A 24,357-nucleotide genomic window follows, 5' to 3' on the forward strand; every position below is an offset into this window, starting at 1 on the left:
GTTTTGAGACACGGAATTATTCTTTCAAACGTATTCTGGAGAACACTGATTTAAATCTATTGCATGGCTGACAAACGAGTCCACCTCTTTTGAAAGTTTAGCAAGCCCCTTTAGGAGGACCCTTGGCTGAATAAAGGAAGTCCCAACCCAACTGCAAGAAGGTCTTTGCCATTCCTCTTCTAAGGATATGCTGACCTTGGGCCATGCATATTCTCCTCTTCTAATTAAGACATGTTGCATGGTCTGTGGCTACCAAAGACAAAAACAGTAGACCTCACTAATTTGCCCACGGGTTTCACAAATGGCACTGGTTACCTAGATAAATATTAGTCATACATCAAATAAATGCTTCATGTACATTTATTTTTCTTATGGACTCCTTTTCTTTTAAGATTATGTACAAATCCACTCTTTCTTTCTACTTCAAATAATAGACAAAAGCTATGTTTATTCTTCCTATTCTATAATCAAAGTCACTCATACATCAAGATCATTCAAGAACGCCCAGCAGTATGCAAGTGAGAGTGGCATGATTGTGAAGATAATCTTGGATCTACTCTAATTTAATTTTTTTAAGTAAATCATTTGCAAACTCCAGCACTCTAACTAGTACAAGTAACAAATTACCCATGAGGAGCCTCAGAGGCTACAGATGACAGAGCTGTGTTGCAACACCTTGGCAGAATCTTTGTACTGCAGCCTTGGTTCTCAAACTGCAGAGTGCATCAGAATCACCTGGGGGCTGTGTTAAAACACTGATCTCTGGGCCCCACCCCTAGTGAGTTTCAATTTCAGTGGGTTTAAGGAGGGCCCCAAGAAAGTGCATTTGCAACAAGCTCCCAGGTGATAGGAATGCAGCTGCTCTGGCTGGGGGACAGCACTTTGGGAATTACAACTGTACAGCAGTTCCCTAACACCCCCAATCAGGATTACCTGGAATCTTTGTTAAAAACACTAAGTCCCACCCTTAGCCCCAGACTCCTGAGATGGAATCTCCAGGAAGGAAAGTCGGGAATCTGTATTTTTAATAAACTCCCCAGGGGATTCAAATCACGCAGCTCTGGGCTACTTCAACCTGAGAAGAGGGGCTTGCCTTTTAGATCTGGGCCTGAGGTCTTGAACCTTTGCCTGCCTCTGGACACATGGACTCTCCCTGCTAGAGGCCCCTTCAAAGTGCAAGCAGGCTGAAGACACGTGAATGCCTCCTCCAATAACTTGTCCAGTAATTGGTATATTGATTGCTAATGTCATCATGTTTTAGTATATGTAAACCCCTCACTCTATTACACAGCCCCCAACAATCCAAAAAGTCATTGTTTGTTCATTGTGACTCCCAAACTGGCCCTTGTCAGCTCCTGCTGGAGGGCTTGCTGATAAAAATCAGCAGATGATTGGACGCACACATTCTTAACATGACTGACCCATGACATCTCAGAGGGCAGCTCGAGAGCCTGTCATTACAGTACAATACTTTTCTTTCTTCCTTCTTATCTAGCCCAGATGACTTCGAGATTTTTATTAACTCATTAATGACTGAAGATGTCATTAGAATCAGTGGGAAGGGTTTTTTTTATTATTATTATTTTCTTTCTCTCTCTCTCTCTCTTTTTTTTTCTCTTTTTAAGTGGGAATAAGTGTGCAATTTGCTGGGAACAGGGGAGGGGCTCATTGATGAAACAGCTAAGACAAACCAAAGTGGAGAGACTCTTGGACTTTATTAGAATCTGAAATCTGATTGACGGGTCCTGGACCTGAAAATCTGCAGACAGAAATACCAAGTTCCTTCAGAAACATGTTGGGAAGAATGGGACAATTTGATCAACGAAATAGCGACACATAAAATTCAGTAATTTGTATTGTATTGTGGGCCCAGTCTTTCCAACATAACAGATAAACAAACAAACAAAAAAGTCAGAGTAAAACTACTGAAACCTCTAAATGTTTCTTAACCTACACATTCATTAAACTATATCTTGTTTCTGCATGCCTTTAATTTTCACATCTGCAAAATTGCTTTTGGAATTTAAAAATTAGATCTTTTGAAGGCACTTAAATTGTAACAACCTTATGTTTTTTTATATACTCTTGGGTTTCAGCCTTTTCATCTGGGTTGTGTGTCCAATTAATGGGATATCTCAAGGAAGCACTAATCATTTTGAAAACTTAAGAATATGAAAAGCAAGCAGACTATTTTCATTATAACTGATTGGATTGAGAATAAGCTACAGAGGAAATGTTCAATAATTATGATAACTTTTTTAGAGGAGATCACAAAAAAACATCAGTCACAGAAGGTGCTTTTCATTGCGACAAAGGCTTTGAAATCCAGTTTCAGTAGATTCCTCTTTGGGCTTCAGCCTCGGGCATGTCAGAAGGCTGCTCTGAGAGTGGGTTTTACACTGATTTTTATCAGCCCTAGATAACTCACTTGGCAAAGAAAACATCTATTACTAGATGTATCTCATATGTTACTGAATGTTTACTAAATTTTACTACTGTCAAAACACATTGTAAATGAACAGATCCTCATAAGAACCAGGGAAATCTATTCCTCAGAAGAAAAAATGGTTGTCTGAGGACCTAAAAAGATTTTTGCCCAAGGAAATTACTGCTAGTAAACTATGACCAAGATTTAGATATGCTTTAAGCCAAGTTTTACGCTTAAATCACCTAATGACATCTTTCTGTCTTTATTTGCCTGGTGGAGAATTATATTCATTACATGTTATGGTAAACAGAATAATTAGTTAATATTTACAGGTTAATTAAATACAATCATTTTATCTAATTCAGTAATAATAGTGCTGAATTTTATCTTTCTCATTTCTGAACATGATGCCAAACACCCAGATGAAACCTAGGAGGAGAAAAGAGTCAAAAATCCAGATGTTATTAAAGATCCAGATGTATGGTATCAAGTAAACAGAACATCAAGGATTTTTACTTTTTTTTTTTCTATTTTCATCCAGATGTTTGGTGTCGTATAGACACAGTCTTAATCTGTTCAGTCACAATCACAGTGTTCTTTAATATCATTTGCCAGTATTTCACTCCCTTCTTCACAGAATGATCTCTAAAAATCCTCTGTCATTCATTCACGAGGAAAACAGGGATATTTTCTTCAGAAACAAAAATATAATGCCCAGTGGACTCGTAAGACAAGATCACCATCCAGGATGATGCCCAAGTCTTTATGTTGGAAAACATTTCATATCTGCATTTTTAAATGATGAAAGTTAATTCAACTTAAATGGTTTGAATGGTAACTTAATTTTAATTGACATGCACATGCGAATTTCAGTCCTAGTAAGCAGCTTTGGAAAATAACAGGCTCTCAAGTGTAAATGATGGTCATCTTTTCAATGGGCTCTTTTCCCAATTCATTCACTTATCATTAAATCCTAAAAGAGATTACCTGCCATTTTAGCAATAATTTCTGCTCTGCAACTTTGGGTACATTAAAGCACTGACCCGGGGACTTAAGAACTTGATGCTGAGCCCCAGCATCTCATTTTTTCTGTGTGACCTTGAGCCAGTCACTTAACCTCTGAGCCCCAATTTTCTCTTCCTTAAAAAAAAAAAAAATTAAATAACAGACCCGATTCTAGTGAACGCAAGGATCTAAAAACAAGAACTGGGGGAGGGCAAAATCCTTTATGAATATAAAATTATCAGTAATACACAGAATATTTTATCATGAGTTTTACATATCATTGTTACATAAATAGTATTACTATGTAAAAGTGTCATTACTATTAAAATGAAATCCAAGAGGACACAGTAGAGACAGTCATGCTAAAAAGACCTTGTCAGCTATTTACTGTTCACAAATTAAATACAGGAATGACTGTAATCCCTGGATGTGCAAAGCAATACCAGATTCTACTTCCTTGTGCTGCCATGTTTCACCAAACTAAATCTGAGAAATAGTTTTAGTGTTACCCTTTTCATGGTACTAAACGGACTAATCGTAAGGCACACTGTATCTCTGATTACAATAGGACACTTCTGCCAATCTAGGACCCTATGCTTGGCTGACTGGTAGACTTAACTTTGACAGACACACGCACCCTCCTCCCTCCTGGCCAATGGCAAAGACTCAAGCCTTCACATAGAGCAAATTGTTGCTGCTGAATATTCAAACAGATCTCATGGTTTTCATCATGGGAGATTGCTTCCACTTTCTTTTTTTTTCTGTTAGTAAAATGTATATCCTAGGAAGTTATTATCAAAGAACAAGCTTTTCACCAACATTCCTCAGTACAATATAAGAGGGTTTCTAAGTGAGAAATCAATTCATGCACTTGTAAAATGCTAAGCACTAAAAATCTCTGAAACATTTTAGTCTTACACTTTTCTGTAATGGCTCTGAGATTTTGGGAAGAGATATGGAAACTTTTGAGTTGTGCATTTAAGATATTAAAAGATTCTGGAAGTACAAAAAAGGGAATAAAATAAATGAAAGGAAGATAACTTCATTAATTTTAAATTTTAAAAAAATCTGCAGTGTCAAGATGCTACAGTCAAAAAAAACAAAAAACAAAAAACAAAAACTCACACATCAAGAAATTTCTTTCAAAGTTTAGCCCAACTCTGTGCTCAATTATATGACTACAGAGAAGACGGGATGAATAATCAAGTTTTAGTTCTTCAACTTTGAAGGCACAAATCACTCATTAGCATGTTGCTCTGTTTGATACAACTTACTTGGAAGAGCCAGAAATCAATACAAAAGGAAACAATAATAATAAAAGGAAAGATTTCTACTGTCATAATAGGGAAAGGTGTGTGAGCTGGAAGAAAGTACAGTACAGAAGCCCATGACAAGTCATGATAAATGGGTCGTTATAAAATTCATGTTTAGGCAGCACCAGGCCGCGGATAATGCCATTCGTCATGGCAACACGAGGCCGCTAATGAGCCCTCATTGCATATTCATGTTTGTGGCATTTCTTCCCTCCCTCCCACCCTGAACTAGTGCCTGGAAATATCTCCACCTCAAGCTGAAGCTCAGCTTAGGCCTTCTTCTTCTCCTCCTCTCTCTCTCTCTTTTTTTTTTTTTTTTTTTTTTTATTTGTTATGTTGCAGCAATTACACTGTAAAAGTGCTGCCCAAGATTGATTGCTCTGATCTGTAGTTCAATTGTAAATTAGAATACACATCCCCCCAGGGACACACGGCCCCTATTTGTGATTAAGAAAAAAGCCCCATAATAGACTAATAGCTAAAGTTCTCTCTCTTTTACTTTCAGGCAATTAGCTTGATGAAATGGCCTCTTTTTGTGTACCCTGGAAGTGTAAACCGATATCATAATGAAGTATATGATGTTTATTCTATTATTTTCACCTTGCTGGGTATGCAGGAATGCATAAGTAATGGCTGCTTTGTCTAGTACGTTTACTGATTCACAAGTAAACTATTTCTTAAAGATGCAGTGTATGCTTTCTGAGGCTTGAGTTAAGTAACTCCTAACTGTGGATTAACCTTCACATGAATGTCTACTGCAGGGGAGGAAAACGAATCCCCCAGGTTGGGGGACGGCATGATACTGATATTCAAGAGGCCTCCAGCCACTGGGGCAGCTCTGGGATGGATGTGGTGACAAAGTGCAAGTGCCAGCACTCAGGATAAGTGCAGACACCAGGGTACTTTGGAAAAATGTTCTATAGTGATTTTAGGCCCAGAGAGACTCCCCCTGACTACAATGTACCCTTCATCTCCCCCAGTTACTTGTGGAACACCAACTCACTGTCTGCCGTAGGGTGGCTGAAGCTCTTCCTACACAATGGTCATACAGTCTTTTTTTTTTTTAATTGGATTGCACCCTTGCGCCCACCCCCCGCCAAAAAATAAGTCTTGTATTTTCAAGATCCAAAACGTTGGCAAGAAAATATTCTTCAGCTTCCTACATGCACCAGCTGACACAGAGCCAATCCACTTGCAGTTTGTGCATTACCAAAGCCATTTGTGTTGTTCCTATGCAATATTTTAATATTTGTTTTGTTTTCATTCATGGGGATCTCAAAATTAGAGGAAAAAAACGGGTGTCCTACATGACAATATAGAAAAAAGAAAAAAATAGAAAAGAAGAAATAGAAGAAAAAACAGAAAAATAAAAATCTATCTTGCTCTAAAGCATTTTATGGTGGGTAACTTACCAAGATGTTAATTACTGTTTCAATTCTATATTCCAATTACCCGCTGTTCATCCATAACCCAGTTTGTTTCACCCCTCAAACCCTTCCTGGGTTTGTGTTGTCTATAAAATCCATCCTTCTCTTCTTTAATGTGAATCCAATTTGAGTTTCTAGAAAATATAAGGAAATCATTTTTATGGCAAAGGATCTCAATAACTTTTAATGCTGAGTTTGATATGCACCTTTAGATGTCTTATGTTTTGAAACTAATGTGTGAGATAGTTGTTTGTCACATGTAAAATGTGCTTGCCTTTCCTCCAGTTACTTAGCTCCTTCTTAATTAAACAAAACATTTTGGGGAAAGTTTGTTACTGTATTCTGGAAAGTAATTCTATTGTTACATAATTTCCAAAAATACTACAAAGTGAGTTACCAAGAAATATTTCATGAAAATTCACTTTATGTCTTCTTTTCTAAAAATCAAAAGTTTTTATCAATCTTTATTTGAGGGGGCTGACTTTCTCTTTAATTTGTACAACATTGAACTGCCTTCTGAACTATAAACCTGCAACACAATAAGTATAAATTTTCACTGCTCTCAGAAACTTTTGAATGTCTATCCATATTGCCATATTTGAAATATGCTATTTTCAATTTTCAAATGATATTGAGCTTGGGTAGGGCCTCTCCATTCACTTACATAACCTGTCACATTTTTAAGTATACTTTTTCTAGAATAACAATGCCTCCTATTTACACAGTGCTTTATAATGTTTAAAGATTTTTCAAATAGATTGCCTTATATAAATAATTCTATGAGATAAATGAGCCAAATAACCTTATTATTACCACAAAGTTAGAGGGGAAATATTATGACTCAGGGAGGTTATGCAACTTGCCCAGAGTCACAGGTTAGTAAGTGCCAAGTTGAGCCTTGTCCCCAGGTCTTTAACTCCAAAACGTGAGCTCTTTCTGGTATGCAATGCTGGCTCTTCACTACATATACATTCCAGAAGCAGCAGCTCGCCAAAATCTCACAGCTCTTAACATAAACAAGATCTGTGATCTTTATTTATACATGAGCAAGATTAACAAATGAGTTTAAAGACACATATGTGCACACACACACACATGCCCTTCTTGATAAAAACCTAGGAGAAAAGTTAATGAAATTCACACTGTGGCAGGGTGCAGTGGCTCACGTCTGTAATCCCAGCACTTTGGGAGGCCGAGGCAGGAAGATCACAAGGTCCGGAGTTTGAGACCAGACTGACCAAGGTGGTAAAACTCTGTCTCTACTAAAGAATACAAAAATTAGCTGGACATGGCGGCACATGCCTATAATCCCAGCTACTCAGGAGGCTGAGGCAGGAGAATTGCTTGAAACTGGGAGGCGGAGGTTACAGGGAGCCAAGATCGCGCCATTGCGCTCCAGTCTGGGTGACAGAGCAAGACTCTGTCTCAAAAGAAAAAAAAAAAAAACAGAAATTCAGACTGCATTGTTACCTACCAACCAAAATTTAAGATAATCTATGTTAGGTAATAAACATATGCTTAGACTAGGTACATACCAGGCACAAAATTGAAGCAATTATCTACATAATTCAAATTTGAGAGACAAGGGATTACCACTCTTCTCACAGTCCATTAATTGGTTTTGCATGTCCAGAGATTTGGTTGAGCCTTTTCGCCAAACATCTCTTTAGGCCTTTGCACTGCTATTCCCTCAGCCCACCCTTATACCATGTCACATATGTCTATCTGAGTAACTCAATCCTGACTACCAATTTGGATTCAACTCAAAGATCACTTCTCCCTGGAGACATTCCCTGACTTCTATCCATCTCCTTATCCCTGTTCCAAATACCTCTTTGGTTTGCTCTCCACTAAGGAGCCTCCTTCATCCCAGTTTTGAAGCCAGTGAAGACAGGATTCTTGAAGCCAGTGAAGACAGGATTTGGATCTAGAATTCAGCAGATATAAACATTTTTAAAGGGTGTGCTGGACCTGTCTGCCAAGGTACCTCCCATGCTCAAGACCCTCTGTGTGCCAAAGAGCCATGTTCAAAGCCCCGGGATTAGCAAAGCAGTTCTAGACTGTTCTTTGCAAAGTAATGGCCACCATTTCAGTCAGCAGTGGGCACCTAAACCATGGTTTGCCCATTGCTGGAGTAGCCTTGAGATGACAACTTCACCAAATAAAACACCTAGAGCAGAAACCGCTGAAGTAGACAAAATCATGTCAGCATGAATTTTTTTTTTTTTTTTTTTTTTTTTTTTTTTTTTTTTTTTTTTTTTTTGAGACAGAGTTTCACTCTTGTCCCCCAAGCTGGAGTGCAATGGTGCAATCTTGGCTCACTGCAACCTCTACCTCCTGGGTTCAAGCAATTCTCCTGCCTCGCCTGCCTCAGCCTCGCAAGTAGCTGGGATTATAGGCATGCGCCACCACACCCAGCTAATTTCTAATTTTGTATTTTTAGTAGAGACAGGTTTTCTCCATGTTGGTCAGGCTGGTCTCACAATCCCGACCTCAGGTGATCTGCCCGCCTCGGCCTCCCAAATTGCTGGGATTACAGGGGTGAGCCACCACGCCCAGCTCGGCTATGATTTTTATGAGAAATGACTGCTGCCTGAACCTGAGAAAGAAATGACTCCAGAAATGATCCCAAAACACTGTATAGATACTTCCAAATCTCAGGTGTAGCATTACCTAAACATAGGAGAAATAACGGTATATGTCACTATTTCTTTCATTTATTCATGTTTTCATTCATTCAATAATTCATTCAACAACTGCTTATTGAGCCTTCAGGAGATAATCATAAAAATGACATCATTCCGGCCCTCATGGAACTTACAGTTTAATGGGAGAGATAAATATTATATAATCACGCCAATGAATAGAAAATTGCATACGATACTAAATACACAAAGTAAAAGTAAGAATAAAGTGGAGCTTACAGTGAAGGCTTCATATAAACAAGTGCTTCCGTATAGAAGGTGTTGCAGTAGAAGCCTGAAGAATGAGGTTATAGATAAGAGTATCAGGAAAAATGAAAACATTTCCAAAAACACGTGGAAAGGTCCAGGAGTAGGAAACAGCTTGGAAGTTAAAGAAATAATAAACAAGCCAGCATGCTTGGACCACTAGGACCTGGATATAAAGCAGAATGTGATGAGACATAGGTGAGCAGAGCCACATCACATAGGGCCTTGCAGACCACATGCTTAGGTAGGAATTTTGGATGCCACCTTAAGTCTAGTGTAAAGCAACTGAGGGGTTCTAAGCAGGAAAGGCCAATGATCAGACCCACAGCAGCTTAGAGGGTGATAGTGTTGTCCCATTTTGAATAAGAAACCTCAATTTGTTAGGAAAGAAAAACACAACTGTTATATATTTCCAACACCAACTAACCAACCATGCTCTAGGAAAACACTTCACCTTCACTGGGGGAAAGCAAACGCTTCTTCACCCCATGTCCTGTGTGAGCTCAGCACCAGGCCCGCCAGCACTGAATGGAGAAGATCTGACACCAGGTATGACATCAAAGAGTTTGTTTGTTTGTTTTTGCTTTTGTTTTTATATATTTATTTTTTTATTTTGAGACAGAGGCTCACTCTGTCACCCAGGCTGGAGTGCAGTGGTCACTGCAGCCTTTATTCTCGGGGTTCAACTGATCCTCCCACCTCAGCTTCCTGAGTAGCTGAGACCACCGGTGCATGCCACCATGCCCAGCTAATTTTTGTATTTTTTGTAGAGAGGCGGTTTCGCCAGGTCATCCAGGCTGGTCTCAAACTCCTGAGCTCAAGCTATCCTCCCACCTCGGCCTCCCAAAGCGCCGAGATTACAGGCATGAGCCACCATGTCTGGCTTTCAAAGAGCTCTTGATTCAGTTCTGAGAAACATTGACTGCTCTTGTGATAGCAAGCCATCTGCTAAAATGTGATAGCACAACTAGAAGATGCTTTATGGGGTCTGCATGAAATATAGTCAGAGATTGGTTCAAAGATCCCATAAAGCACTCATGCTCAGCGTCTTGAGATGCTGGCCTTGACCTCATGACACACTCCTGAGTCACTTTCCTATACCCACTGATCTGGTTAGGACCCACCCACGCCGAACCACAGCTCCCTGTTAGAGCACGTTGCTGTCATCGCTCGTTAATGGTCTTATCTCCTGCACTCAGCAGTGTGCTCCACAGAACAGGAAGAACATGCATCTTATTCACCCCTTTATCCCTAATGCCTGGTGCAGTGCAGGGCACTTTTAGGTGCTTAGTCATGTTGGTGTGCTTCATTTGTGTTATGGTATGCAGCTACATGTTGTAATTGTTGATTTGTTTTTCTATCTCCTCCTGTGAGTTCTTCGCGAGTAGTATCCATGCCTCCATCTTTGCATCTCCAGTTTATCAAAGAGGCTGGCTCATAGTTGGCACTTGATTAGGATTGATTAATTGATTAGTTAATTAACATATGGATAAAGCAATTAGGTATAAAGGACCTTCCTAAATGCAACCAGCTCTACTTCGCTTTTAGTCAATCACAAGATGCATAAAACCACATTGTCTGAGAACCTTGCATATCATCAATATTTATTGGTGAGAGGTGCTTTCTTAATGCTGGTGTTTTACGCATTTCTACACGTTATTATACACCCCAGAAAAGAGTGCATGTAAAACTGCTGGAGCCTGAATAAATCCTCTAACTGAGTTAACACTATTGAATCAATTTCCTAATGTTTAGAATGTGCTGTGGTTATGTGATACGCCGTCTTTGGGGAAAGCTGGGTGAAGGGTACAGGGGATCTCTCTGAATTATTTTTACAACTTCAGTGAGTCCTGTATTATTTCAAAATAAAATGTGATAATTTTTAAACACTTTCTGATTTTTATATTTATACTTTTACATAAATTTTATATATTTCTATAATATCTAAAAGGTAGTTAAATTGTCATAAGTAATAATTAAATGATGTCATCATATATTACACTAGTATACAGGAAAGAAAATGCCCTAATTTGGGGCACTATTCTTTTTGTCTGGCTAGGTTGGCATTTAAAATATGCTAGGAGAGGAAGGAGATGCATTACTTTTGCCTGATTCAAGCATATTTTCGAAATGATGTTTTCATAAACAAAGTGCCAACAGCTATGATCTTATCTTCTCTCTTCTTTTTATCCTAATTCAGGTCAATAACAAGTATTTCTGCTCTCTTCTGCAGATTCTAGGTTTTGGAAGAGAGGATGCAATTATGAGCAACGGGGAACTGTTAGTGAAAAATTCACCAAGAAGTCAGAGAGTGCCTTTAAACTTCTTTCTACCCAGTGTTGTCCTATTAAGAAAATAATGTCAGTTTCAGAGAGCGATGTTTTAAATAAATAAGGCTAGCATTTACAGTATTGCTGGAGTTTTAAACTACGTGTTCAAGATCCCACTATTGGTTACATGGATAACAATGTAGGTCATCACATCTAAACTCTGAAACGTGGTAGGCAATTCCTCTACTACCTGAGAGATCTGAAAGCCACCAATAAAAAAAATCCATACAGCAGATTAAGGTAAAATTTCAATATATCTTAAACTGCTTAAACATGTAAGTTCAACACTCCCCCTCCCCCCAAAAAAAACCTCTTTTGGCATAAAGAGCTGCAGTTTCCAATTCTACTCAATTAATTAGCTTCCTGTAGTCAATCAAATGAAAATTCTGAAATAGCCTGTAGATGTCATAAACCTAAAGTCAAATTCAAAGACGAATGACATTCTCCCATACACTTCCTTCTTTTCTGGAAACTGCAAACTCATTAGTAGGTACATCTAAGAAGTATACCTGCCCAGAAGTCCCTGTAGTTTTGTGATAACATATGTAAAATAAGTTCAGCTCAAGGTATGGCATGGTAGTTTCATCCTACAGACCCACCGGTTTATCCTGGAGAGATTCTGAAGGACACAGTAAAATAACCAGGTACAAGGAAAGAGTGCCTCCCTGCTTGCTAAAGCTCATTAGAGAAGGGCATCCATCTTTACTTCTTCAGGACAATATCCATGAACTGTAAAAATAGAATTTTACTTAGTAAAGGAAAGGGAGAATAAATGCAAGAATTTTTTAGGATCTGGCATATTGAATCATGAATCAAAGAAGAAGAAACTATAATTGCCTCTCATTCTATCGAACAGAGAAATTTCTTCCACACTATCTTTTGTGTGGTAAGAATAAAGTTTCATTCCAAAGAAAATCCAGTTAAAATATCCCAAAAGAAAAAAAATACAAGATCCTGCAGCTCTTTAATGCTTGCTACTGGCCAAATCTTGCAATTAGAATCAGTCACTTTAAGTGCTGAAGTCGTATAATGCTAATAGATCACTTTATAATGTGAACAGTTTTTTAAAGTTGTAGTTAATTTTCCATCATTACAGTACTGAATACCAGTAGTGTCTGTTCATTGTGATATAGGTTCTGAAGTCTCCAAAGGGTACAGACTACTGCTTGCCTAGGCATTGGTTAATTCTGGCTTTAATTCTCAGAGACCTGAATTAGAGCTGTAAAATGGACTGTATTTCAACTTTCTCCCTAAATGTGTTTATTTTTATTTTCAAACCAAATGAGGGCTCCTTTTTATTTCATAATTATTTTATTTCAAAAAATATAAATTGAGGTGAGGTGTATATGTCTGAATGTGTGTGTGTGCACATGCACACATGTGTGTGGTTTTCTTTAAGAAAATGAAATGAACCAGAAAATAAGCCCTTAGCAGTAACCTAAGAAATAAAACAAAATCATTTACAACACATGGGATTGTTGCAGGATATGTCAAGATTAGATGGTTTTAAGGGAGCTATCCTGAATGTGGAAGCAATTATAATGAAATTCATGACTCATTAGCAAACATTCCATATTGTGTTTCTCATTTCTGGGTCAATGTTACTAGGAAATATAGACTTAAGATTTAGATGTTTCACTGACTTCAATGCCAGATTATAGATAGTTGGACTGTACAATGACATAAAGCAAAGACTCCAGGGTTTTAAAGTTTTTCACTTCTCAGATGTAGGCAATTTGGTCTTAAGATACCTATGAGCAAAGTAACTTCAAAAATGTATTGGTAAGAATTAAGTTGGTGATAGAAGGGTTGTCTGTAAATGTGAAGAATTACCTGGTGCAAATGCATATACTGGGTGGATGACGGTGGGGATTTTGCCTGCACACTGCTTGGTATGCAAAATGGCTGGTGAACTCAAGTACCCAATACTGTACGTAATGGGAACCAGATGTCTAACAGAGAGAGAAAAATATTTTATAGCAATAAATGTGACATTGACTCTTAAAGGGTTTGCTGTTTTTAAACAACTTCCTAGTCTTACTTTCCCTCATATTTTAATGTAGTTTAAAGTACATTGTGTAAGGAAATTATTTTCATATTTTAAAAGAAAAAGTATTTAACTTGCCACTAACTTATAAAATGCAGACATAAGGAGAAATGATCTGAATAAGATAATTTTGGAATTCATTCATTTACCAAAGCACTATGCTCAGCAATGCAAAAAAAAATATTAAGGCAAATAAAGCATAATTCCTCCTGCCCTTAAGGAACTCAAAACATATTAGATGTGATAAGATGCACACAGCTGGATGGGGACATGGTACAAGCAAGCCCTGGGAAAGACGCTCACAGTGCTTCAGGAATTCCAAGGAGGAAAAGAAAACGCGATGCGATGGCCAGCAGGTTCCATGAAGGAGGGTCCCGCTGATCTATCCTGCTCAACATCTCCCCCACCCACCCCTCCTCTTCACGGCACTAGGCCACCTTGGTGAAGGCCCTCCTGCTCTCTGGCCAATGCTCAGCAGCTTTGCTCTCTCAGTGTCCCCACAGTCACACCCCACACAACCCCAACTTTGCTGCCGGGGTAGTTGTTCAGAAGCACTAATCCAGTTGGGAAGTAGGATGCCCTGATTATTAGATTGCAAGCTCTGTAATGAAGCTTGGGGTTCACTCCCTGCTTTGATGATATTGGTTGTGACCTTGGAGAAGTCACTTAACCGATCTCCCTCGATCTGCTTTTTTGCTTCCCTAATAGCAAATGTATTATATGCTTGGAGTCAGGATTTCATGAGCTGCTGCACACCATGTGCTTTGCACAACGTCAGCATGAAGTCGGGGCACTGTTGGAAACTCTTTTAGCTATTATCCGATCAGTCATCCAATCTAGTTTGTTTGTTTGTTGGAGACAGTCTTACTCTGTTGCCCAGGCTGGAGTGCAGTGGCGCAATCTCCGCTCACTGAACCTCTGCCTCTCAGATTCAAGCAATTCTCCTGCCTCAGCCTCCCTCGCAGCTGGAACTATAGGCACCTGCCACCATGCTCAGATGTTTGTATTTTTAGCAGAGAAGGGGTTTCACCATGTTGGCCAGGCTGGTCTCAAACTCCTGACCTGAAGTGATCCACCAACCTTAGCCTCCCAAAGTGCTAGAATTACAGGCATGAGCCACCACACCGGGCCCAATCTAGTTTTTACAGAGCAAAATGCAAAGCCTCTATTTTGGTATGCCAGACTGTTCATGAGCTGGCACTTGCATACTTCTCCAATTCTTTCTCTTGATCCCTTCTGTTAAATACTCAACTTTCTTGCTATCCTTGTCAGCTTGTCTTTGTCCAAGCAGGCCTTCTGTGCTCAAGTCCCATGCCTCTGCACATGCTGTTGCCCCTGCCCTAGGTGCTCCACCTGCCTTCTACCTCTCTACATTGCAAATTTCTGCTTACCCTGCAGGTCTCCCCTCTAGCAGATCTTTCTGACCTTCCTGGATATCCTGTGAAAGAACAAGGGCCTCGCTCCACTAGGCCATACTCTTAAACTCACAGGACCCACACAAATAACATAAATAAATGAAGCAGTACAGGATAAAACTGTAAGGAGTGGTGGGGACTGTAATTAAAAAGGAGAACTCATTTCTTTCTTTCTTTCTTTCTTTCTTTTTTTTCTTTTTCTTTTTTTTTTTTTTTTTTTTGAGATGGAATCTCACTCTATCACCCAGGCTGGAGTGCAGTGGCGCAATCTTGGCTCACTGCAACTTCCTCCTCTGCCTCCCGGGTTCAAGGGATTCTCCTGCCTCAGCCTCCTGAGTAGCTGGGACTGTAGGTGCCTGCCACCACACCTGACTAATTTTTGTATTTTAAGTAGAGACAGGGGTTTCACTATGTTGGCCAGGCTGGTTTCGGACTCCTAACCTCAAGTAATCCACCCACCTTGGCCTCCCAAAGTATTGGGATTACAGGCGTGAGCCACCGTGCCTGGCAGAGGAACTCATTTCATTCCCTGGCTAAAAGATCAGCCATGCCTCTGTTGCCATGGTGGAATAGGGGCTCATTATTGTCAATTCTTTTGTTTTTTCAAGGTAAGACAGAAATCTGTATTTTTTACCTAAAATCTCCAGTGTTCATTGTTGGTAACTAAAAAGAAAAATCAAATACTATAACTTTAGAACAATTAAAACCCCCTGGGGACCAAGTGGCTAACTGCATGCAGACCTTGGCTCATGGAATGCCTTATTCTGTGATTTCCTTACAGGTGCACAGCACCAATCTAGCAAATTTAACTTCTGGCAAATTTAACTGGCCCTCTAATTGTTTGCACATCTACTTCCCCAATAAACTATGCTCTTGAGAATAAGGATCATGTAGGGTTACGTTTGTCTTTCCAAGGTGCCTAGCACAGTGGGTGGCTCAAAGAAGCATCTCACTAAACTTCATATTGATATTTTCCAGAGCCTTGAAGCCAGGGAAGGGTCTGCCGATGGCCGGTCATTCCAGGCACATCAAAAGATAAAGATGTTCATATTCCACATGTCCCTGTTTCTAGAAAGGAAAGATTTTTCAGATACTATAAGCCTTAGTCTACATCTGACTTCCTTAGGACCATCTGGAATGCTTCCTATGATGGCTGCAAAGCCCTCTCCATCATTAGCAACATTCCAACCAGCTCTCAAAATATAAGCCTAATCCATAAATCTAGGCGGTATATAAACCTAATCTATACCTGACATGTAAGTGAATGGCTAAATGAATTAATTAACTTTACCCCAAAGAGTCCCAACTCAAATGTCAGATGTGACGTTTTAATTTTGTTGGAAAGTGAACATAGACCACATCCTGAACTCAGAAAGAAACATGTTTTCTCTAAATCCGAGGCCAAGAAGAAAATGGATAAGGCTAGGGTGGTGGATAACACTGAAGATTCAGAGACAGTCATCCTAGTGCATGCTTTTTGTTGTTGTTGTTTGTTTTTTGTTTGTTTATCTGTTTGTTTTTGAGACGGAGTCTTGCTCTGTTGCCCAATCTGGAGTACAGTGGAGTGATCTCAGCTCACTGCAACCTCCGCCTCCCAAGTTCCAACGATTCTCCTGCCTCAGCCTCCTGAGTAGCTGGGATTACAGGCACCCTCCACCATGCCCAGCTAATTTTTGTATTTTTAGTAGAGACGGGGTTTCACCATCTTGGCCAGGCTGGTCTCCAACTCCTGACCTTGTGATCTGCCTGCTTTGGCCTCCCAAAGTGCTGGGATCACAGGCATGAGCCAACACGCCTGGCCCCTAGTGCATGTTTTAAATAATTTTTATGTCCATAATCTTTGATCCAATAATGCAACTTCTTGGCATTTTTCTCAAAGAATAATTATGTGCAAATATTTGACTGTAAGGATGTTCACTGCCGTTCTGTTTATAATGTTGAAAATAGAGGCCAGGTATGGTGGCGCATGCTCCTAATGCCAGCACTTTGGGAGACTGAGGCGGTCGGATCACCCGAGGTCAGGAGTTCGAGACTAGCCTGACCAACGTGGTGAAACCTCATCTCTACTAAAAATACAAAAGAGGCAGGAGAATTGCTTGAACCCAGGAGGCAGAGGTTGCAGTGAGCTGAGATTGAACCACTGCACTCCAGCCTAGGCAACAAGAGTAAAACTCCATCTTGAAGAAGAAGAAGAAGAGGAAGAAGAAGGAGGAAGAGGAGGAGGAGGGGGAGGAGAAGGAGAGGAGGAAAACAGAAGGGTTTTTACAGGAGCAGTAACAGAGTACTGGATTCATGGTTATAAATAATGAGAGGTGAAATCTACTGAATCCTCACTTATGTGACAGAAAATGTGCTGTGAGCTTTAAGAATCATTACATCATTTAACCTTATTGTTGTGCCTATCTTACAGAGGAGGGAACTGAGGCATAGGGTGTTTAAATAATTTGCCCAAATCACATACCCAACAAGTGTCAGGGCGGGGCATTGGAACTCAGTATTCTTTAACACCAGAGCTCAAATTTCTCCCACAAATTGCACTTCTCCCATAAATATTGAGACATCCACAATAGTCACTGTGCAACCATGAAAATTATAATCTAGGAGGACATATGATGACTCAGAAAAAAACGATGATGTATTTTTCAGTGAACAAAGTCTGTGCCTGTCATTCTGCACAGGCATTGTTAGATGAAAATATCAGAATCCCATAGACACTGCTCCATTAAAGACGAATATGAGGTAAGGATGCAAGGCTATTCCACAAAATTCCCTGCAGGGATCAGTGCCAGGATACAAGGAATCTCTGCCCCTAGATCTCTGCCATCTCTTCCTCTGCTTCTTACTATCTCCTCTACTCATCTCTTGCAAACCACCTTCTCCACTACAGCTTTAGCTTTCAAGGTACAAATTCTAATCCCCTGTTGATACGGTTTGGCTGTGTCCCCACCCAAATCTCACCTTCAATTGTAATAATCCCCATGTGTCAAGGGAGGGGCCAGGTGGAGATAATTGAATCATGGGAACAGTCTCCCCCATACTGTTCTCCTGATAGTGAATAAGTCTCATGAGTTCTGATGGTTTTATAAAGGGGGCTTCCCCTGCACAAACTCTCTTGCCTGCTGCCGTGTAAGACATACCTTTGCTTCCCCTTTACCTTCTGCCATGACTGTGAGGCCTCCCCAGCCATATGGAACTGTGAGTCCATTAAACCTCTTTCCTTGACAGATTACCCAGTCTCGGGTATGTCTTTATTAGCAGCATGAGAATAGACTAATGCATATGCCAATGTGCTATTATAGCACCAATCCTGCATACAATCTAATTCAATCCCAGGGAAAGAGCAGGGACTAGTCCAGCTGGGCCAGATGTCCATGCCTGTTCCAATCAGCTGGGACCAGGGAATAGAGTTCTGTAGAACTGGTTCAGTAAAATAGGAAGTAGCTTGGAGGAAAGCACTGACCATCTAAGTGGTAAGGCAAATTTTTGGATATAAAAACCATAATTAGAAAGAAAAACGATGAGAAAGGCCCACATTAAGTTGTTAACAATGTTTCTGTCTACAGTGGTTTTTTTTTTTTTTCTTATTTTTGCTTGTCTGCGTGTTCTAAATTTTCTAAAGTGGACATATATCACTTTATACTAAGAGGATAAAAGAGATCTAACCTACATGAGGATTAAAAATGAATATCCCTCGGCCAGGCACAGTGGCTCATGCCTGCAATCCTAGCATATTGGGAGGCCAAGGCAGGCATCCACTTGAGGCCAGAAGTTTGAGACCAGCTTGGCCAATGTAGCTAAAAATATTTGTATTTTTAGTAGAAAAAATACAAAATTTTTAGAGTTTAGTAGAATAATACAAGAATTTTTTGTAGAAAAAATGTAGTAGAAAAATACAAAAATTTTCTACTAAAAATACAAAAATTTTCTACTAAAAATGCAAAAATTAGCTGGGTGTCATGGCACAAGCCTGTAATCCCAGCTACTCAGGAGGCTGAGGCACAAGAATCACTTGAACCTGGGAGGCAGAGTTTGCAATGAGGCGAGATTGCACCACTGCACTCCGATTGGGGCAACAGAGCAAAACTCCGTCTCAAAACAAAACAAAACAAAACAGAAACAAAGAATGAGTGCTATTAGGAGACTAAAGGCCCAAATCAAGATTAAAGGTAATTTCAGTGATGATGGAATATAGTAAATGCTTACCAAAGAAAGGTTAGCAGTTGAACAGCAAACCCCACCTCAAAGCCCTTGGATTGGAGCAAGCTTCATCATGAAGATCTCAAAGCTGTATCTGGTGGAGATGTCGGGCATTGTGGCACCAGGGCCCACCGTCCCATTACACTGTGCTGGACAACTGGCTCCTGGGATAAGACAAGTCAGAGCAGAGAAGGGCGTGAGTCACGTGGAACATAAGATAGGATTTGAGGAGGTAAGAGACAGTGGCCATAAAGAAGGAAAACAAGATGAAAATGTATATTTCAAGTAGTTGACTGAGGAATGAGACAAGGGCAGAGACAAGTTCACTGGTCTGAAAAATGGCAACGGAGTAGCAAGTAAGCAGGGAAGGAGAAGGGGAGTTGAATCTTTTTCTTTTTCTTTTTTAATTTCTTGCTCTGTCACCAGGCCGGAGTGCAGTGGTGCGATCTCAGCTCACTGCAACCTCTGCCTCCTGGATTCAAGCGATTCTCCTGCCTCAGCCTCCCGAGTAGCTGGGATTACAGATGCCCATGACCACACCCAGCTAAATTTTTGTATTTTTAGTAGCAACCGGATTTCACCGTGTTAGCCAGGATGGTCTTGAATCTCCTGACCTTGTGATTCTCTCTCCTCGGCCTCCCAAAGTACCGGGATTACAGGCGTGAGCCACCGTGCCCGGTCCAAATCTTTTTCATGCACAGAAAGGATAAAGTCACAGCAGAAGAACAAAAAAGGGAAGGTTTTTGGACCATTGCAGAATGATGAAATTGAAATAAAGGACAGTTGGTCATACCAAGGCAGGGCAGAGGAGGATAAATAAATCATTGAGCACAGTCATAGGAGTTTGAATAAGACAAGTAAGCACTCCCACTCCACAGTGAGGGAACCTCAGCCACTGCTGTCCTATTTTCCTTCAAAGCTCTCCAAATGATCAGTAGCCACAGGCCTTCCCAAGTACACTGTGCCTGTGACGTATACGAATGCGAGGGTTCATCTTGTATCCACTTGGTACACGTTCTTCTATCACCTCACTCACCTGGTGAATGGGTATTTATTTTATTACTTTTCACAGAATACTTAATTAACTTTGATAGCTCCAACAAGATTGGAGATTGGAAGCTCCTGGAGATCAAGAGGCTGAGAGTAGCTGACACCATGATTGGACACTTTAGCAGTTTTAAGACATGTCCACGAGTTCTTTAACACTCCTCACATCCAGAGGAGGTATCTAAATGCCCTGCCCTTGAATCTGAGCTGACCTTAGCGATTGGTGCACAATAGAAAAGGTGACTTGGTAGGTCAAAAATGATCATTCGGGCCAGGTGCAGTGGCTCATGCCTGTAATGACAGCACTTTGGGAGGCCGAGGTGGGCAGATCATTTGAGGTCAGGAGTGTGAGACCAACCTGGGCAACATGTTGAAACCCCATATCTACTAAGAATACAAAAATTAGCCAGGCATGGTGGCGGGCACCTGTAATCCCAGCTACTCCAGAGGTTGAGGCAAGAGAATCGCTTGAACCTGGGAGGTGGAGGTTGCAGTGAGCTGAAATCACGCCACTGCACTCCAGCCTGGGCAACAGAGTGAGACTCCATCTCAAGAAAAAAAAAGGATCATTCAGCCTCAACCTTACTCTCTTGGGACACTCATCTTTGGAGTCCTGAGTGGCCACGTAAGAAGTGCAAGGATGAGATGCTGTGAGGAAGTTCGGATTACGTGGAGTGACCCCGTGCAGGGGTTCTAACTGACAGCCCCAGCTGAGCGGTTGCAGCCATGGCCAGCATCAACCAGCAGACACGTGAGTGAGGCAGCCTCAGTGATGACTCCAGCCTTGGCCACCAGCAGACCTCATCCTTATCTTCAAGAAAGACTGTGTGGGAACCACCCAGCTGATCCCCGTCAACACTCAAAACAATGACAGATAATCATAACTTGATTATTGTGGTTTTAAGTTAATAAATTTCAGGTGGATCTGTCATGCAGAAATAGATAACTGGATTAGATAGAGTTGGTTCTCAATACGTTTCTATTAAATTTCAACCAATAGCAGAAAAGAGAAGGCAACATTGTCTCTTGATTTTTTTCTCCCTTTTTGTCTAACTCCCTGCTATTTTGTTCCTTGATCAGTCTCTCCTTATATCCTCTCTCTCTCTCTCTCACTTTTTTTTTCCTCTCTCTCTCTGCAAATTCATAATTCTCCCCTTTTTTTGTGGCCATGGAAGCTGGAGAAAACAGAACTGCCATCCAGATAGCCAGGGCTCTCTCTCTATATCTATAAAAGGCCTCTGTTTTCTCTCTTTTGGCATAAGGAAACTCAATTCCTTTGTTTTTAACTGCTCCCATTTCTCTGTTCTGTACTGACTTTATTCCTCCTTCCTGAATGATCTTTGAGTCTTCTGTGTACTTTTTAGGTTGTAAAACAAAGAACAAGACACCCTACCCCAGTGATGATCTTGGCTATAACATTACCCTCATCTGGGAAGCGCTGTTATTTTTGGCCACCTTCGGATCTTCATGTAGCTGTTCCACCCCTCTGCTGCAGGAGCTCCAACTCACTTCCCCAGGCAGTCCAGGGGGTCTGCAGACAGCAGCTGCATCAGGAGCTTGAGTGGGAAGACAGCAAGCCGGGTGGTCAGAAGAATCTCTGTGAGGATGCGGCTTCAAATGAAGCAGTGTAGGCGGGAATGCATGAACCCTGTGGCCTGGAGGCTGCCTGGCTCGCCTGGAGTGACTCATAGAATGGTCGCTGAGCAGCTGATAAAGTATGGAGGCTGAGGGAGACCCAGAAACTGGACCGGAAATCTTCCCCCACCCCCAATGTGAAAGGACATCTGTTCCAGCTGCATTGCCCCTCAGAGGTAGCCTGACCACCGCCTGAGGGTGTTGCCCTGGGGCAAGCCTAGGTGGGCACACATCGACCGGTTCACACCCTTGCTCAAACACACAGCATCGTGCGTGAGCACAGAGCTGCTTGGCAGAAAGAGGAGGAAGCCAGCCCCCAGGAATGGCAAACACGTTGTGAAAAGGACCACGGGCAGGGTTGGCCGGGTGAACTAGCAGCAGGCCAGGCAATATCATCTCAGGTCAAGGAGAAAGCTCCATGGCCAAAAATAGCCACCCTTCCCAGTTGCCACAGTGTCTAAAATTATACCATTGGAGATTTATTCCTTTGCGCACCTCACCTTTGCTGGGGGCGGGTCCGGGGAGGACCCATGAAATGTCTTCACATTAAGGTGCAAAAGGCCTGGCAGCTCCACAGAGTTCTTTGGGGGTGGGAAAGGAGGGCGGTGTTGAAAGGGCAGAACAAGGCAGAGGAAGTGCTCGGAAGGCACAGCATTGGGCAGCTTCTCCTATTTCAGAGTTTTACCCTGAAGGAGCCTAGCTGGCAGCTACCTCATAAAACTGAGGCCTAAGCAATTTGTCAGTGAATTTGAACCATGCATGTAAACAATTCTAATAATTTATTCCTTGAAATGTTTCCTATAATACATTATTATGCAGAGCTGCACATGCCTGTACTTCAAATTGCCTAAAAGGGGGGCGGGGGGGGGGAACCATACATTAAGGGACAATTAAAAAGAATAACAAGAGGCAACATGAGGAAACAGTGTATGCATATGCCAGTCAGGCTGGAACACAGAGGCTGCTGAAGGCAGCCAGGCAGCCCATTGCAACCAAAGGCTCGGTTTCTGGGGGAAGATTCCCTCGGAAATTCAGGCAAGGACTGTCTTTATAGGTAGAAGTTTGGATAACCTGACCCCAGAAGATTAAGCAGTAAACAAAATAAAAGCAAACAATCACTATTCGAAAGTCACATCCAGTCCACTGCATCAATACACAACAGCTCCATTGTCAAAGTTCGTAAGACGTAGATAAGAATTTCAGAAAGGTAAGTCCATCCTGCTTAAGCCACCTCTGAGACAGAAAGCTAAGTCTCATGGATGCCCTGGTGGGCTTTAGGCAGGGGCAGGGATAAAATAGGGAATGGAACATGAGGAAGGGAGATAGGGAAGAATGAAAGAGCAGAGCCTGACAGTGGGAACAGCTGGTTCCCTCAAGAATAACCACACCTCTACACCATTTGGCAGTTTAAAAAGAACTTCCACATTAACTTTGCCTTCAAACCTCCAAGTCCTGTAAAAGAAGGAAGTTTACTCTCATTTTTATAAAGGAGGGTTCTTTGGATTAGAGCAATTAGGTAACTTGCCCAAGGCCGCACAGCTGGCAAGCTGGGGACCATGGTCAGGTCTTGAAACCCAGTCTAACTAACTACAGCCCCTGCTTTGTTTATTCCCACAGTGTTGGGAGTTACAGAACACAGGGATTCAAGAAATGATCCTCCTGAATCTACTGAATAAATTCCTGGTGATTTTAGTAACTAAGGCTTTCCTTCTCAACCTTAATTCATTTATGCACTCAATAAATAATGATTGAGCCTCAAAAACTACTGGGCATTGTTCCAGAGCTGGAGTTCACCTTCACGGAGATTTCACATAGGGGGCTCCTTGACGGCTGATGGCAACTGTCCCCTTTTCAGAGAGCCACTCCCTGACTGTGCAATGCAAATTGGCTCCAGCCACTCTTTCAGTCTTCCCATAATACTTATTACCATCTGAAACCATGTGGTTCATAGATTTATTCACTACACTACTGCTTATCTCCTTCTCTAGAAAAGTAAGTCCTTCAGAAAAATGACCCAGTCTTATTTGAAGCTGACTCTCCAACATTAGAACAGTTCCTGTACATAATAGATGCTCAATAAATATTTGCCCAATAAATGACATTGAATACCAAGGAAAGCTTTTTACCAGTGCCTATTATGTTCACAAAATTGTGTGAGACTACTTACGTAAATCATTTCATTTAATCAAGATTATATATGCCAAAACAGGAAAGGAAAATGAGGAAAATAGGGTTTTAATATTAGTGAAGAAACTGCTTGGAAGAAATAAGGGTCAATTTGAAATGTTTCTATACTGTGCCACTTAATGCAACAACAAGGGCTATTTTGTGACATTAAAAGGCAACAAATTTAAAACCAAGAAAAGGAAATACTTTTTAAAGCAGCGTATAATCTACCTGTGGAATTCAGTGCCACAGGATATTATTGAGGCAAATAGTCTAGCAAGATTCAAGAAAGGATTAGACATTTATATGAATAGGAATAATATTGGCAGTTATACTAACTGGGTTAAAAAGTTACAAGGCATGTCCGTCCTGGGCTCCAGGGCATAGCTGTTCACC

The 24,357-nt window shown here is 41.0% G+C and overlaps 1 protein-coding gene across 15 annotated transcripts in view; it reads right to left on the reverse strand.

The window, feature by feature from the left end:
* The window catches only part of LOC144329734 (uncharacterized), a 124,414-nt gene that overhangs the window by 60,745 nt on the left and 39,312 nt on the right, over window positions 1–24,357 (reverse strand). For 4 of the 15 annotated variants that reach the window (XM_077938751.1, XM_077938746.1, XM_077938759.1 and 1 more), the window contains 4 exons: window positions 21,583–21,716; window positions 19,120–19,277; window positions 8,005–8,100; window positions 5,050–6,307 (listed from right to left, as the gene is read on the reverse strand). In XM_077938751.1, coding sequence (XP_077794877.1) covers window positions 19,185–19,277; window positions 21,583–21,716 — 227 coding nt within the window. In that variant the 3' untranslated portion in view covers window positions 5,050–6,307; window positions 8,005–8,100; window positions 19,120–19,184. Of the gene's footprint in view, window positions 1–1,845; window positions 2,858–5,049; window positions 6,308–8,004; window positions 8,101–19,119; window positions 19,278–21,582; window positions 21,717–24,357 lie in introns of those variants that run through there. The other 11 variants (XM_077938748.1, XM_077938752.1, XM_077938757.1 and 8 more) reach the window with 5 other exon arrangements.

This window comes from Macaca mulatta, chromosome 7, assembly GCF_049350105.2.
Source record: "Macaca mulatta isolate MMU2019108-1 chromosome 7, T2T-MMU8v2.0, whole genome shotgun sequence".
Classification (NCBI taxonomy): domain Eukaryota; kingdom Metazoa; phylum Chordata; class Mammalia; order Primates; family Cercopithecidae; genus Macaca; species Macaca mulatta.